This window comes from Rhipicephalus microplus, chromosome 9 (genome assembly GCF_043290135.1).
Source record: "Rhipicephalus microplus isolate Deutch F79 chromosome 9, USDA_Rmic, whole genome shotgun sequence".
Classification (NCBI taxonomy): domain Eukaryota; kingdom Metazoa; phylum Arthropoda; class Arachnida; order Ixodida; family Ixodidae; genus Rhipicephalus; species Rhipicephalus microplus.
In genome coordinates this window covers 107,991,257-108,006,124 of record NC_134708.1, presented here as the reverse complement: position 1 = coordinate 108,006,124, position 14,868 = coordinate 107,991,257, and the positions used below count along the sequence as shown (strand labels likewise).

General features: G+C 45.9%; 1 protein-coding gene across 1 annotated transcript in view; it reads left to right on the top strand.

Annotated features, from left to right (window-relative positions):
* Window positions 1-14,868, top strand: part of LOC119165539 (astacin-like metalloprotease toxin 5) — a 44,990-nt gene that overhangs the window by 10,759 nt on the left and 19,363 nt on the right. The window contains exons 2-3 of the mRNA XM_037417687.2: window positions 9,045-9,115; window positions 11,672-11,744. Of these exons, the coding sequence (XP_037273584.2) occupies window positions 9,045-9,115; window positions 11,672-11,744 (144 nt within the window). The remainder of the gene's footprint in view (window positions 1-9,044; window positions 9,116-11,671; window positions 11,745-14,868) is intronic.

The following is a 14,868-nucleotide window of genomic DNA, read 5'->3' as shown; positions in this document are numbered from 1 at the left end:
AACACAGTATGTAGTGCGTGTGGAGAGGAGGAAGAAACTGACGAACACTTGATAATGTTCTGTGAAGAGCTTCACCCTATAGTTCAGGATGATGGCGCAGAGTTTTTCAATGCACTGGGGTTTATGGACAGGGAGGGCAAAATAGACTTTAAGCGTGTAGAATTAACTAGAAAGAGGTTATCTGATTGGTGGCTAAAGTCAATGCACGAGTGAAAATTAAACCCTTCACTGCAAAGTACGAATCCTCAATCTCACTATTTAAGAGAAAAAATTTATGTAGTTTTTGGTTCATTAAGTATCACGGCTTGGTGGCGCTATCCACCACCCGAACTAAAGGGTACTGCCATATCCATCCATCCATCCATCCATCCATCCATCCATCCATCCATCCATCCATCCATCCATCCATCCATCCATCCATCCATCCATCCATCCATCCATCCATCCATCCATCCGTCCGTCCATCCGTACATCCATCCATCCATCCGTACATCCGTCCATCCGTCCGTCCATCCGTCCATCCGTCCGTCCGTCCGTCCGTCCGTCCGTCCGTCCATTCGTCCATTCGTCCATCCATCCATCCATCCATCCATCCATCCATCCATCCATCCATCCATCCATCCATCCATCCATCCATCCATCCATCCATCCATCCATCCATCCATCCATCCATCCATCCATCCATCCATTCATTGAAAGGCTGCCGTGCTGCTGGCGAAGCTCGCATGTGGCGAAAAAAAATGGTTTTGCGCTTTTATATAACTTCGCACTCATTTGGGAATGTCGGGCCAAGGTGTACGAGAGAAAAAGTAAATGTTTGCGCGTATATATTCTCAAATGGGCTTACCATTATGCGATATAATGGTAAAATTATCCGTATATCTGTATGCCGGATATCAAATATTTGTTTACGATATATTAACAAAATTATGAGTAAGGACAGAAAAGCAACACAACTCAACGGCAATAATTAGTCCAGTTTTCCCCCACACAGGTCTCCAGAGGAAAAGAGAAACACTAGAATGCCTCTATATTTCTCAAATCGAAGTATTTAGCCCCGAGACAAAACAGACCACGATGAAAAAAAAGTAATACTGCCACAAACGAATTGCTACCTCCTCACAACATCTTATGAGGAAAATGCAGCAGTTGCCATGCTTTTCTTCGCAAATTGGACAAAAAATAAGTGCAGTAACATAAAAAAAAATTCCTTCCTTCCATTGAGCCAGAAGATCTTGACGGTGATTCTCGCTCGTAGGCGTAAAAAAAAAAAAAACACGCGCACACTGGAATCCCACGCTCTCTGCAATATATACCATGGTCTCCGCCGCCACCAGGATGCATGGATGAATTGATATGGCTGTACCCTTTGAATAGGGGGGTGGGTAACGCCACCTAGCCGTAATGCTTACTGAACCAAAAACATGATTTATCTTTTCCGCCTTTAAATAGTGGCGTTGAGGACTGGTACTTTGCAGTGAGGGATTCAATTTTCACTTGTGCCTTGATTTTAGCCCCCAATCAGAGAACCCCCTTCTAGTTAATTTTACCCGCTTAAAGTCTATTTTTCTCTGCCTGTTCCTAAACCCCAGGGCTTTGAAAAAATCTGCACCATCATCCTGAACTATAGAGTGAAGCCCTTACAAAACATTATCAAATGTTCGGCAGTTTTCTCCTCCTCTCCACACGCACTACATACCGTGTCTACCCCTTCGTAGTTGGCCGGATAAGTTGTGGTTCGCAATACTCCAGTGCTGGCCTTAAACAGTAGAGAACTACCTTGAGTATTATCAAGATACTTTCCTCGGCAATTCCCTGCTTAAAGGTTTGATAGATTTCTAGTGCCGACTTCTTATAATCATGACTTTTCTCCACTTACGGTTTCAGTTTCCTTCACCTACATCTCAACCGATAGTTCTTTTTCGTTTGGCCCCCTGCTCTTTTCTAAGTACTTGCCCGTCAATTTTCTTGTTCGCTTCCTCCGTTTCGTATCGACACTCCTCATGTACGAGTTGCTGAAAACCTTCCTAGCCCAATGCTCCTCCCCCATTTCTCACAATCACTTCTGTAATTTTATGTTGCTGCTAGCTTCCCTGCCCTCGAATGATGTCCATCCCATATCACCTTGTGCTCTCTAATTTGGTGTATTTCTATGAGCTCCTGAAGAAAACCTACATATTCCACGTTGCTTAATTTCTAATCTTGCTTGAACCTCTTAACTCATGCACGAGATAGCATTGCCGAAATTCAGATCAGGAACCATGACACCTTTCCAAATGCCTCTCAAAACATCATGCCTATTGTAATTCCATAGTGCCCTATTTTTCATCACCGCTGCATTCCTGTTACCTCTAGTCTTTACGTATATTTCGTGTTCCCTTAGGTACTCGGTCCCATTGATATTCATACGCCCAGATATTTGTATTTATCTGTTATCTTTAACGTGACCTCCTGTATCCTAAGCTCACTACCTTCATTATCATTAAAAATTATGACAACTAATTTTCCTTTACTGAATCTGAAATCTAGCCTATCTCCCTCATTACCGCAGATGTCCATCAATCTTTGCAAATCTTCCTTGTTGTCGTCCATATATCATCTGCGTAAATCAATGCTGGTAGTGCCTGTTCAATGAGTTTTCCTTGTTTGACGAAAGAGGGGTTGAAACCAAGTCCACTTCCCTCTAATTTGGCTTCAAATCCTTGTAGGTACATCATGAATAGCAAGGGTGACAGAGGACACCCCTGCCTAAGCCCCCGTGTTACCTCTGTGGGCTTGGATACCTGTTTTTCCCACTTTATAACTACCTTGTGACTTTTATAGATATTTTTTAAGAGATTAGTGACTCCATCTTCCACACCTAGTTTGTCTAGTATTCCCCAAAAGCCTTCTCGAACCACGCTATCATATGTTCCCTTGAAATCCAAAAAATGCTAGCCACTGGGGCCTGTGTTCCTTTTCGGCTATTTCGATGCACTGCGTCGGTGAGAACAGATTGTCTTTCAACATCCCGTGTTTTCGAAACCCATTTTACAGCTCTCCCAGGACCCCCTCACCCTCTATCTATGCATGCAGTCTTTTTTTCATAATTGGCATCGCCAGAATACTGATGTCACTGCTATAGGACGGTAGTTGTTTATGTCGTCTTTGCCTCCCTTTCCTTTATAGAGCATGCTCATCTTGTTGCGTTGCCATTCATCGGGACTTGATTATTGATTATTGTTTTGCTCGCTGCCTCTCTCAAAGTCCGCTTAGACTTCGGACCCAATGTCTTTATCAGCATATTTGGAATGCCATATGAGCCTGTTGATGTACTACTAGGAACCCTCTTCTCATCCCTTTCCCACTCTTGTTGTGAAAATGAAGTCATTGCGCCCCAATTGATTCATCCTTTTCTAATGAGGTGCATAAGACACTTCTTTATTGAAAACTTTCTTTCACCCTTGTTATATTTTCAATAGCTTCGTCATCTTCTAGCCTCACACCTTGAAGTGTAGTTATAAACCTCTGATCTAGGCTTGTGTCATTTCTTAGGGAGTTTAGGTGGTTCCAATTGTTTGCAGCTGCATTTATATCTTTTTATGAACTTCTGCCAGCCACTGAGCCCCCTTTTTTGTAATCTTTTCAATGATCAGAAAGGATGCTTCCCTTCTACAGCTCCGAAAGATGTCGCATTTTTTTTCAACATCATCTGTTGATTCACCCCTCTGCTTAGCATGTCTGTGTTTCCTAGAGGCTTCCTTACGTTTTGAAATGGCTCTCTTTACTTCCCCATTCCACTAACTTTTGGGCTTGTGTCTTCTTTTCCGAGGCGACTTGTCACGTGCCTTAGCAAGTTCTAGCTCAAACAGTTTCATAAGATTCGTGGACGTCTACATTTTTTTATTGTCCTCAGGGATTACTTTCTCAATTTGTTTAGAGCTATTTCTATTGGCCTTTTTGAATAAAACTTCTCCTGTAGTTGGCCATCTTGTCTCTTTTCCACTATAACTCCTCTTCCAAAACTTAGCTTGATACGTTGAACCCTCACTCAATGGGCCCTCTCACGGTAGCCGGGCACGGAGATGATTCTCTTTGGTTTTGCTGGGGAGCGGGGCGATTGGGACGGCCGGAGAGAAACACGCCGAGCGCTCGCCATCTCGGAGGCTATGGCTTGCGTTTCGTGCCGGCCCAGGAAGACACCCAACAAACTGTCGCTCCCCTCCCTCTCTGTCACCTCGCAAGACCGACGTAGGCAGCGTCTGAAGCCCGACTGCTCGCGCTGCACCGCCGTTCACTTGACAACCCGTATATGTAGGCATCGAATCGCGCGTTCGAAACACAGTCAAGGGCATCCTTACTACGCTTTCACTTGACGTTGAAGGAAACGCTTCTTTTTCATTTATTAAATAATAATAATGAAAACGAAATAAGAATTCAGCATTCCCAGACCTTACCCAATTGCACAACATTCACACGATACCCCCCTCCCCCTTCCCCGCGTGACGCATTGACTCTTGTTCCCCCCGTGGGTAGATGTGGGCGGCAGATTTCTTCGTCGCTGTTAGGATTTCACAGAAAACATCAAGCTATCCGAAATGCGCCACCGCGGTGGTCTAGTGGCTAGGGTACTCGGCAGCTACTGACCCGCAGGTCAAGGGGTCGAATACCGGCTGCGGCGGCAGCATTTTAGATGGAGCCGAAAATACAGTAGGCCCGTGCGCTCAGATATCGGTGGACGTTCAAGAACCCCAGGTGGTTTCCGAAGCCCTCCCATACGGCGTCTCTCATAATTATATGGCAGTTTTGGGACGTTAAAGCTCACGTATCAATCAAGCTATATGCAATGGGCTCTTGTAATTACTAGATTGCCCGAATTCGAAGCAACGGACGGCAGGAGCAGAACTTCGACCTTAATTCCACCCTCACGAGAAAGCGAACTCCCTTAGAAGCGGCAGTTTCGTACAAAACAGGTGCGTGCCGGAGCTACTTAACCACAGCGGCGGGTTCTCAAAACAATGCTTCCAGTAGCGAGCTTCATTTGACGATTTCTCGGAAACCTTTAGGGCTATTCTCAGCGATATCGCTACGGACTACGTACACTTGGTTATCACGATCAGGGGGTGTGAATCCGAGCAAGGTGACATCGAAGACATGAGGTAACCTCTCTACGTATTATTCTCGGAATATTAGGGGGCGGGGGCTTATCGCACAGTTCAAGCACCGATGTACGATGAATACTCTGTTGCATTGTGTATCATATCTGCACTTACACAGAGAGTGCATCTTGATTTGATGGGTGAGTCAATATACCCGTTATTCTAATATACGCAGACGTTGCCTGCGCATGCTGTAGTGCTTCAAACTCAATGCCCACAATAAAACAGCTGCCAACGGCCCGCTACTCTCCCGTACAAATAATGTGAAAAATAAAAAAAACAAACTTGACGGTAACGTTTTCACGTGTACTTACATTGGTTGTTCCTCGCCCGTTACTTTCAGTGTTGATAAGAAAACCAATACGCTTTTCGTCGCAGTCATCTGGCATTCCCTTTCACTTCATCAGTTTGAAACTGATTCCGTTACACGTAAGCAACTTGGGCTGAATCCACAAAGCTTCTCGTTGGTTAGGGCATTTTCTCGTTGGGCAGGCAGTTTCGCTAATCATGTATCGCATCGTGATTGGCTGAAATATTCTCTCGCCAAAATTTCTAGCGTAAGGCGTTTTGTGTATACGGGCCATGGTCGTTAGGAGCATGATGATAACTGAAAAGTATGCATAATATCTGTGCTCACACTTTTCAAAGTTTATTTGTTAAAGAATGTTTTTACTAAATACTTTTTGTTTGATATTAGCACTATCATATATAAATTTTTGAGTACAAAGGAATAACATGATACCCAACAGTACAAGTTATGTTGTTTCATATAAATCTGAAACCGGTACCTTACAAATTTTTAGCACCGCCTAAATTGTTTAGGAGAACGACCGAACAATTAGAGGCATACAGTGCTTTGTTCTCTCTCTCTCGTGAACTTTTTATACGCTGTTAATATTTTCTAACGGATCTATAGCAACTTGCTCAAGCGTCCACTCTTTCGAAATGCGTTCCTTACCTCTTCACAGTGAAATAAGCCAGCTCAGCTATCGGTGGGAGGGGCGCAGGTGATTCCGTTATTTCTTCGTTCGCACGCGTTTTTTTTTTTTTGGTATGCTAGGTTGCCAGCATATTGGGAGCATATCAGGTTAAACCTGCTTGGAGCAGAGAAGAAAGTTGTAGCTGAAGAACAGGCATTTTCTCAGTAGTGTTGGTAACTAACCCATACAAAACTTACTCTTCAAGCTAGAATCAGCCATGCCGTGGCGTTATAGTAGCTAAGGTACTCGGCTGCTGACGTGCAGGTCGCGGGATCAAATACCGGCTGCAGCGGCTACCTTTTCGATGGAGGCGAAAATGCTGTAGGCCCATGTACTTAGATTTAGGTGCATGTAAAAGAACCCCAGGAGGTCGAAATTTCTGAGCGCTCCACTACGGCATCTCTCATAATCATATGGTGGTTTCTGGACGTTAGACCCCACATATCGATGAAACTGGAACTACTGGCATAAAAAGCTTAATTGCCCGAGAATAAGTTACAGGATCTGATTTTTGCACACTAATATTTAGTTGCATCGGGGTCCCCCTCACTGCAGAACAAATAACCACCGTGACATCACCTAGAGGACGAATTCTTCCTTTACCAGATCAGGACATGGGCTGACCTTGTGCCAGCGTGGTTATACTTGGGACGGGCTACGACTTTATTTAGCTGCAATAGATCTGGCGAGACTGGAGACGACCATGCCTGAAATTTCAGGACCAGTGCTAGGATATTTTCGACATTTAAGAATACAGGAACCTTCTGGGTTCCCACAAGAGCACCTGATAGATTATTCTCCGTATGACAACTGGGTGCTGCCTGAAACCAATGTTTTCTTTTTGCATATCGCGACATGAATTCATGAGGCCAGGAAACATAGTCGGCGACAACCGAATCGTTTTCATTGGTATGCATCTATTTTACCACCGTTCGTTTAGTTGCTAAAGATGCAAAACATCAACGTCAACAGGCCAGCATGGCGGCACTTGAACCCACCGTGAAACTGTTGGCAGCCGATGAGGAAGTCTCACGTTTTCTTTTCACACCCATAAGGGGCACGATGAAGCATCACTTAAGAAAATTTGGCACTTGGTGCTAAGCTGCATAGCTAATGGGAAATTGTGAGAGCCAAGACGACTCATTGACAAGAACGGAATTGCGTTCGTCCTGCTTATGTCGTTCTTGTGAATGTCCTATTTTTGCGCTCACAAGTTCTCGTTAGATGAAGCATCAAGATCCCTTATGATTTCTAGTAAGACGACATGAAGGTTCCATCTTGTGTTTGTTCAGCAGCTTCTTTCGTGGCCTAGACGATCTGTGGGGGATCGGCCAAGAACAGAGTGGTCTTCAAAATTTTTGTAATATATAAGAGTAGTGGAGGTTATAGGATAAAAAGCAATGAAAATAGTGGAAGGAAATTTTGATACTCCGTATGATCTACAAAACATGACGATTTTTTAGAGGTAATAGGTAATAAATAAATTAACATCCTAAATAAAACATAAATAATTAGGATAAAAGTTATGCATGTGTCGACACAGAAGGATAATGTTATAGGTGAGTTCGTTAGCGTTTTGGTTTTATTCGAATAATTCCGCACAGCCACACAAAATTTGGCACTGGTGAACTAAAAAATACAGGCTACAAAAGAAAGCACGGGCACGGATAAATTCATTCCGGTAGCTCGAAGGGGACTGCATAAATTTGATATTCGAGCTGTAGTGAGTCACCATCATTTAATGCGGTAGCAATTATATGAACACTCTCGGCTTGATTTATTTTGCCGCCGGTGTTGGCGTCGCCGTCATTCACCTCGTATCCAAAAGAAGACCCCGGAATGCGAAATCGAACGTCCGACGTCCTGTCTGTGAGTGCAAGGCGTTAGCCACCGAGCCACGACGGAGCCCGCTCCTTCAACGCTGAGGCGTAGCACTTACCGCTGGTGATGGCCATCTCGGGGGGGAAGCTATAGGTGTTTTCAGCATTGCCAGCGAGATATATCGCAATGAACGCGTGTCGCCCGGTCCTCACAGCGTGGCGGTGCGCACTCTTATCTCCCACGCGCACGTCGCCCCGCGGAGAGGGGTGCGTTAGACGCTCACGAGTGCGCGCGGTTATCTCGCGTTGGGGAAAATCGTACGCCTTGGGCTTTCACCGGAACTATTCTGTTGTAGTTACCCGGTGCACAAAGGTCACAGCACTCACCGCAGAGTCTCCGTTTGCGAAAAGGGGAGCTTTTCAGACACAGCGAAGTAACAACTGAGATGCTTATTCACGTTCATCTGCACGTGCTAGTATGTATGGTGCGTAATTTGTGCGTGAGAAACGAGGGGCACGTTTTGATCTGCTTGCCATTCTTCGCGTCACTTCCCAATATGTCGCTATCAAGTTCGATGCTTTGACTTTGCGGCCAAGCTGTGACTTTTATTTTATTCTTCCTCTTCTTCTCACTCGATGGTCATGTGACGTCACGTTGGCCCCGCAATTGTCGATCAGTTGCGTCGTAGGCACGCCACAGTTGACGTATTCATGATGTCATCTATGATCACGTGAATTTGGACTGTTCATGTTGACGTTAATGGTTACTTGTCATGTTTCATGAAGAAGCTCAGGCAGTGAAAGATGAAGGAAAGGCAGTGAGGTCAACCAGACGCTCGTCCATGTTGCTATCCTACACAGAAGGAAGGAGAATAAGAGATGAAAGTATAGAGAAATAGTAAGAAGGCATCAGAACTACAGCTTTTGCGTTTATAACTACTGTAGGGGCACGTAGAGATATAAATAGACCGACCTGACCTCAATGCTTGTATTAATCTGAGGTTTACGGTGGCTAGCGATGGGCTCCCACCGAATCCAGGATGTTCGCGTATCGTAAGGCGTCTTCATGTGTGTGTAACTAAGATCATTGTGTCCCCAATGTGCAGAAGTGCTGGCCTTGGAAAGAGGAGGAGACTTCGAGGGAGACATTCTTCTGCCTCAAAGCAGGTTTACTGACGTAAGTACTCTCTTTCTCTTTTTCTATCCATTTTTGACTTTTTCTTCACGCTCAAAATTACTTGCTAAATATTTTATGTATATTTTCAATGGTGGCGCTGAGATAAGGTGGTCTATTCCTCAGCGCTGTCCTACATTTGTAAGATATATCTTAGGTTACTGCGCAAAAACAAAGCTTCCGCAAGTTAAAAATAGCAAGGTTTCAGTTTTAAGAGTATTAGGTTGTGCGTGTTGGGAATACATAAGTGATCACGTGGCACGTACAAATCGGCAGTTCTACAAACAGTGGGAATCGATGATGTGCGAAGCACGAATGAAGAAGGTTATCATGTCACTTTAATATCAGCACAACGTTACGAGGTCGACGTATATTATAGCGTGCATGACATGCATGTCATGATTATTGTGGTTGCGCTTGGCATTTGTGTTCGTCGTCCATTCACGTCACGTCACATCAAATTTGGTACATGTCAAGCCAGCTAAACAGCCGAAAGCGCACTAAGAGCGTAGCATGTAGTCATACTTTATGTTACATACAGGTCATGATTACCTTCGTCATCCATTCAGGTCACGTAATACCCAGTTTGGTAATGGGAAGCTAGCGAAACGGCCGCGAGCGCATCATGAGCGTGGTATGTAGTCATGTTCTTACATGACACACATGTCATGATTATCATGTTTGCACTTGTCATGTGCCTTCGTCATCCAGTCATGTCCCTTAACACCAAATTTAGTATATGTGAAGCTAGAGAAATGGCCGCAAACAGACTATGCGCATAACAGGTAGTCATGTTTTACATGATATGCAAGTCATGGTTACCATGTTTGCACGTGCCATTTATTTTTATCGTCTGTTCACTTCACGTAATACCAAATTTGGTATATGTGAAGCCAGCCAAACGGCCGCGAGTGCTATAAGCGTATTACGTAGTCATGTTTTACACGACACGCATAACATGTTTGGACTTATTGTTTACTTTCGTCCATTCACGTCACGCAATACCAAATTCGGTATATGTGAAGCTAGTAAAACGGCTGCGAGTGCATGATGAGCGTGGTATGCAGTCATGGTATTACATGACACACGTGTCATGATTATTATGTTTGAACCAGTCTCATAATATCGTCGTCCATTCGCGTCACGAAATACCATATTGGCCATATGTTAAGCTAGCGAAACGGTCACAAACGTGCTATGAGCGTAGCACATATTCACGTTTTACATTACACGTATATCATGATTATCATGTTCGGACTTGTCAATTACCTTCATCGTCCATTCATGTAACGTAATAGCAAGTTTGGTAAATGTGAAGCTAGGGAAACGGCCATGAGTGCATTATGAGCGTAGTATGTAGTCGTGTTCTTACATGACGCGCATGTCATGATTTACACGTTAGGGCCACTCACTTGAGCTCACCATGCAGTCATGCCATACCATACAAGTTTTGCAATATGTCAGGTGAACGAAAACACTGGAAGAGCAGCAAGACCATGACATGTAGAGCATTGCGTTCATGAGATACATATCATGATTTTGATGATGTGACTGGACATTTATGTTCTTCATACAGTCGTGTTATGCCATACCAAGATGGTATCGACACCAATATCGAAATGACCAGGAGACCTAAAATTCGTAGGTGGCTAGATAGATAGATAGATAAGGCCGAAATCACTGGAGTTCTCTAAGAAATACTTCGCACTTAAAAATGCGACACATAACAAAGGAAGGGACGAAGGACAACGCCTCCTTCCAGTGAGATTTCACCACGAGATCGTTAGATGTACCACGAGTGATCAGGTGTTCATGCACTTGATCACTCGTGGTACATCCTCGTGGTAAAGAAGCCTACGTTAGACAGGTGTAGCGATATTTGCAAGATATCGTGGTTGAGGCAGTCGATTGTAGCCAGCTTTCTTCCGTTGGTCTCACAACGAAAAATGCACAGTACTTTAGTGCGAGCATGCGCCTCCTCCCCATTTGACCTTTCCTTTCGCAGGGTTGGTGGGTGTTGGGCGATGCGAAGTGTTTTCGGCAACTTCATTCGTTGGTCGAGTTTGTCATTAATGTATATGTCGCTCCACTGTCTGCCCTGCCGAGTGTAGAGTTGCATGCCGGAGCAAACTGAAGCTCAGGAGGACCTTGCTGCCTTACCGTAAATAAATTATTTTTCTCAAAACAAGCCTCGCCCTAGATTAACTAAGGACAATGAAGAGTATCTGTCAACACACCATACCGATGGTTTCCGGTGTTCCAGGGGTAAAAAGGAAAAGCAAACAGCTCAATGCTGTTGCAACATCACTGGTGTTGCATCACTGGAATGCAACATCACTGGTGCACAGCTGTAACTATTATCAAAAAGCTGCATGCTTAGAGCCTTTGAGCTTTAAACTATGACGGAACTGGTCCGACTGAGTGGAGGTATGGCGTAGACTTGGTGCCCCCTACAGATGATTAAAAGAACAGCGTCCTCCCACTGCCCCCCTCTGTTGCTTTATCACGCGCACGCTTCGGCGTTCAACTGCTAATGCGGCTGTCTTCTTCGATGCGCAGCGCAATGCCGTTACGAAGAAAGAACAGTTGTGGCCCGGGGGAGTCATTCCGTACGTCGTCGACCCTCAACTGAGTGAGTGAAAAAAATATTTGGAATGTTGAAACTGATTGTTCGTTCCCTGCCTGTCTCACGACTAGTCCCAACATTTGTTTCTCGTCTTCGTGCCTACACGTTCAATGGGCCGTAGAATATTACCAGCGCTATATTGCAAGCACCCTGATGGAATCTCGATAAAGTGAGGTGTCTTGGCATCTGTCTCCTTAACCCAACGCTCGAACGTGCGCGACACTCGGCGTGTCTTCTTGGGCCTTTGATGAAGGCGCTCGTCCTTCATTGTTGTAAACGCTCGTGCAAACGGTGCACGAACGCCCAGGCACAGCGTCGCGACAGGTTGCAAATGTAACACCACGATACGAAAACAAAGAAACGGTAAGTGATCCAGAACAACGTATTGTTCGCAGCATATCAGGGCGTGCTTATTTCTGACGCACAAAGCATCTTCGTTCATTACTAAGCCCAATGATGACATGAAAGCATACCTCAGGTGAGAAAAGAATTGTACCATTCTTGTACTAGTGCATGGTCACCTACAAGGAAATCACAAACCAATACCGACTGGAAAGAGCCCGGTATTCTCCCACGCACTACACATTTAGCAAGCAGCAAGCGGTGGCCTGGCGGCTCCTTCAAACAAACAAGTACCCGAACCCAGTGGCCTATAGCCACTATTCCCCAGGTCAATACACCGGCAGGTGCAAATTATGTAAGGAAATGGCGGGCCTACCTCACATCCTGTGGACCTGTCCAAAGGCGGTCTGACAGGATCGGACAATTGATAATGATGAGAAGTGTAAGACTGTGCTGCTCATCTCAGACCCAGAGGAACAGCTCTGCGCAATTCAACAGGCCAGGGACGTCGCCAGGGCCCAAGGGCTCATAGATGACACCTATATAGGCGTAGGATCCGCCTCACCGAATCCGCCACATTTTTAGGAGCCAAGCTCCTTAAGGCGAGGGCTGAGCGTCCCGTCGCAATCGTATGTAGCCACCTCTCGTTAGTTCTTGAACCGGCCGTACAGGGCGGTACTTGTACATATAATGAAATGCATATACGTAGAGCAATGCGAATGGTACGATACTGGAGGACGTTACTTGTAGTATGATAAATAATAAAAATCACAGCATATCCACGGAGGGAATGATGATGAGTGGGGTGAAGCATCCGCCATTCTATCCGTGCTTCCGGCTGCCCGTTCGTTCTTGCTTCCGTCTATCCGTGCATCCGTCCATCTGTCCGTCCATGCGTCCATCCGTTCATCCATGCGTCCATCCGTGCGTCCGTTCATTCACGCATCTGTCCATGCGTCCACCCGTCACCTCCTCTCGTGCATCCATCCGTGAATTTCATCTGTCCGTCCGTCCTCTCGTGCATCCATCCGTGCGTCCGTCTGTCCGTCCGTCTGTGCGTCCGTCCGTGCGTTCGTTGATGCGTCCGTCGATCCATCTGTACACCCATCCGCCCATACGTCCGTCCGTTCATCCGTGCGTAAATCCGTCCATCTGTGTGTATGTCCATTCATGCATCCGTCCATGCGTCCTCTCGTGCGTCCATCCGTTCGTGCGTTCATCCCTGTGTTCGTCCATGCATCCATCCGTTCGTTCATGCGTCCGTCCTTGCGTTTGTTCATGCGCCCATCCATCCGTCCGTCCCTCAGTCCTTTTGTCCCTGCGTCAAACAGACAGACAGACAGGCAGACGACGAAGGGGTGCAACGAGCGGATGATTCAAGGTCTGCTGATAAATGTAAGACACGGGCAAGGCGGTGGCAGCCCGCGCTCGAAGACGGAACCTTTATGTGCGAGAACGCAAGGAAATAGGAATAACGTCACACGAAGACGTTGGTGATCACGTGTTCGTCGGCGGCGCCAAGCACTAAGGCGCGTGGTGTAGTAAAATAAAAGCCGTTTTGGCACACGCGCGCGTTCATAAGGTCGGCGGATAAACAAGGCTGCAGAGCGGCGTGCGCGCAAGACGGCGGTGGCTCGAAGACGGAACCCTGATGAGTAAGCAGAACCCCGATGCGCGAAGCAGAAGCATGCCGTGAAGCTGCGTGGTGGTGCCGACAAAATCCCGGCGTACGAGAACGGAAGGCCCAATCGGTGCGGCAGTAGCGTGTGGACCCAGCTTCGCTCCGCTCTCCATCATTCACCCCGCAGATATGCTATCATTTTTTAAATAATATTTTCCCCCCTGCTCCATAGCGCGAACGCATTCATTGCGAAAAGCCTCATTACCTTCCGTAGCATTGCACTTGATATATGAAATGGAGTATAGGTAAGCTCGCTGAGAAGCTGTGGCTACACGTTCAATACACTCATATGCTGCTTCTTTTAAAATGCGGAGCATTTCATAGTCGCAAGATGCCGTGCTTCGGCGTCGATGGCGGCACTGTCCACATCCGCACTGCGCATGCTCGTGCCTCGTGCCGGCCCAGGAAGGCAGCCGCAGAGCTGTCACTGGCCTCCCCCTCTCTCGCCTCGCAGGGCCGACGCAGGCAGTGCTTGCTACTAAAACTCACGCTGCACAACCTTTCGCTAGCGACCCTGTATATATAGACACTGGATCGCGCGTGCGAAGTTCAGTTAAGCGTGGCTTTATTTGGCTTTGACTTGACGTTGAAGGGAATGCGTTTCCTTCATTCAATAAATAAGAATAATAAAGACGAAAAAACAATTAAACATTCCCAAACGATACCAAACTACGCAATGTTGACGCTATACACCCCCACTCTCTGCGACGCATTTGCTCCGCTCCCCCATGATAAGATGCGGGGGCAGTTTTTTAAATCTTTAAGCGTTACATATTCGGTTAGAGTGGTAGCCATCCATAGCAGCAATTTTCAGTAAATAAAGCGTGGTTAACAAGTGAGCATGCCTTTTAAAATGGCTAAAGGATAGTGATACCCTAGAATTACTGTATTGATCATGACCGGATTTTCAAATCGGTTACTTGCATTCATCATTTCATTATATTTAGCTGACTCCTTCATTTCTAGCCTCGCAGCTGTCATCAATCAGCGATCTTAGTGGGGAAATCGGGAGTGAATGAACAACTCTTTTCTTTATTGTGCCACAGCCAGATTGCAGAGGCGTGCGGGCATTCCAAAAAATTGCGCGCCTCTTCAGAGCAGCCACGG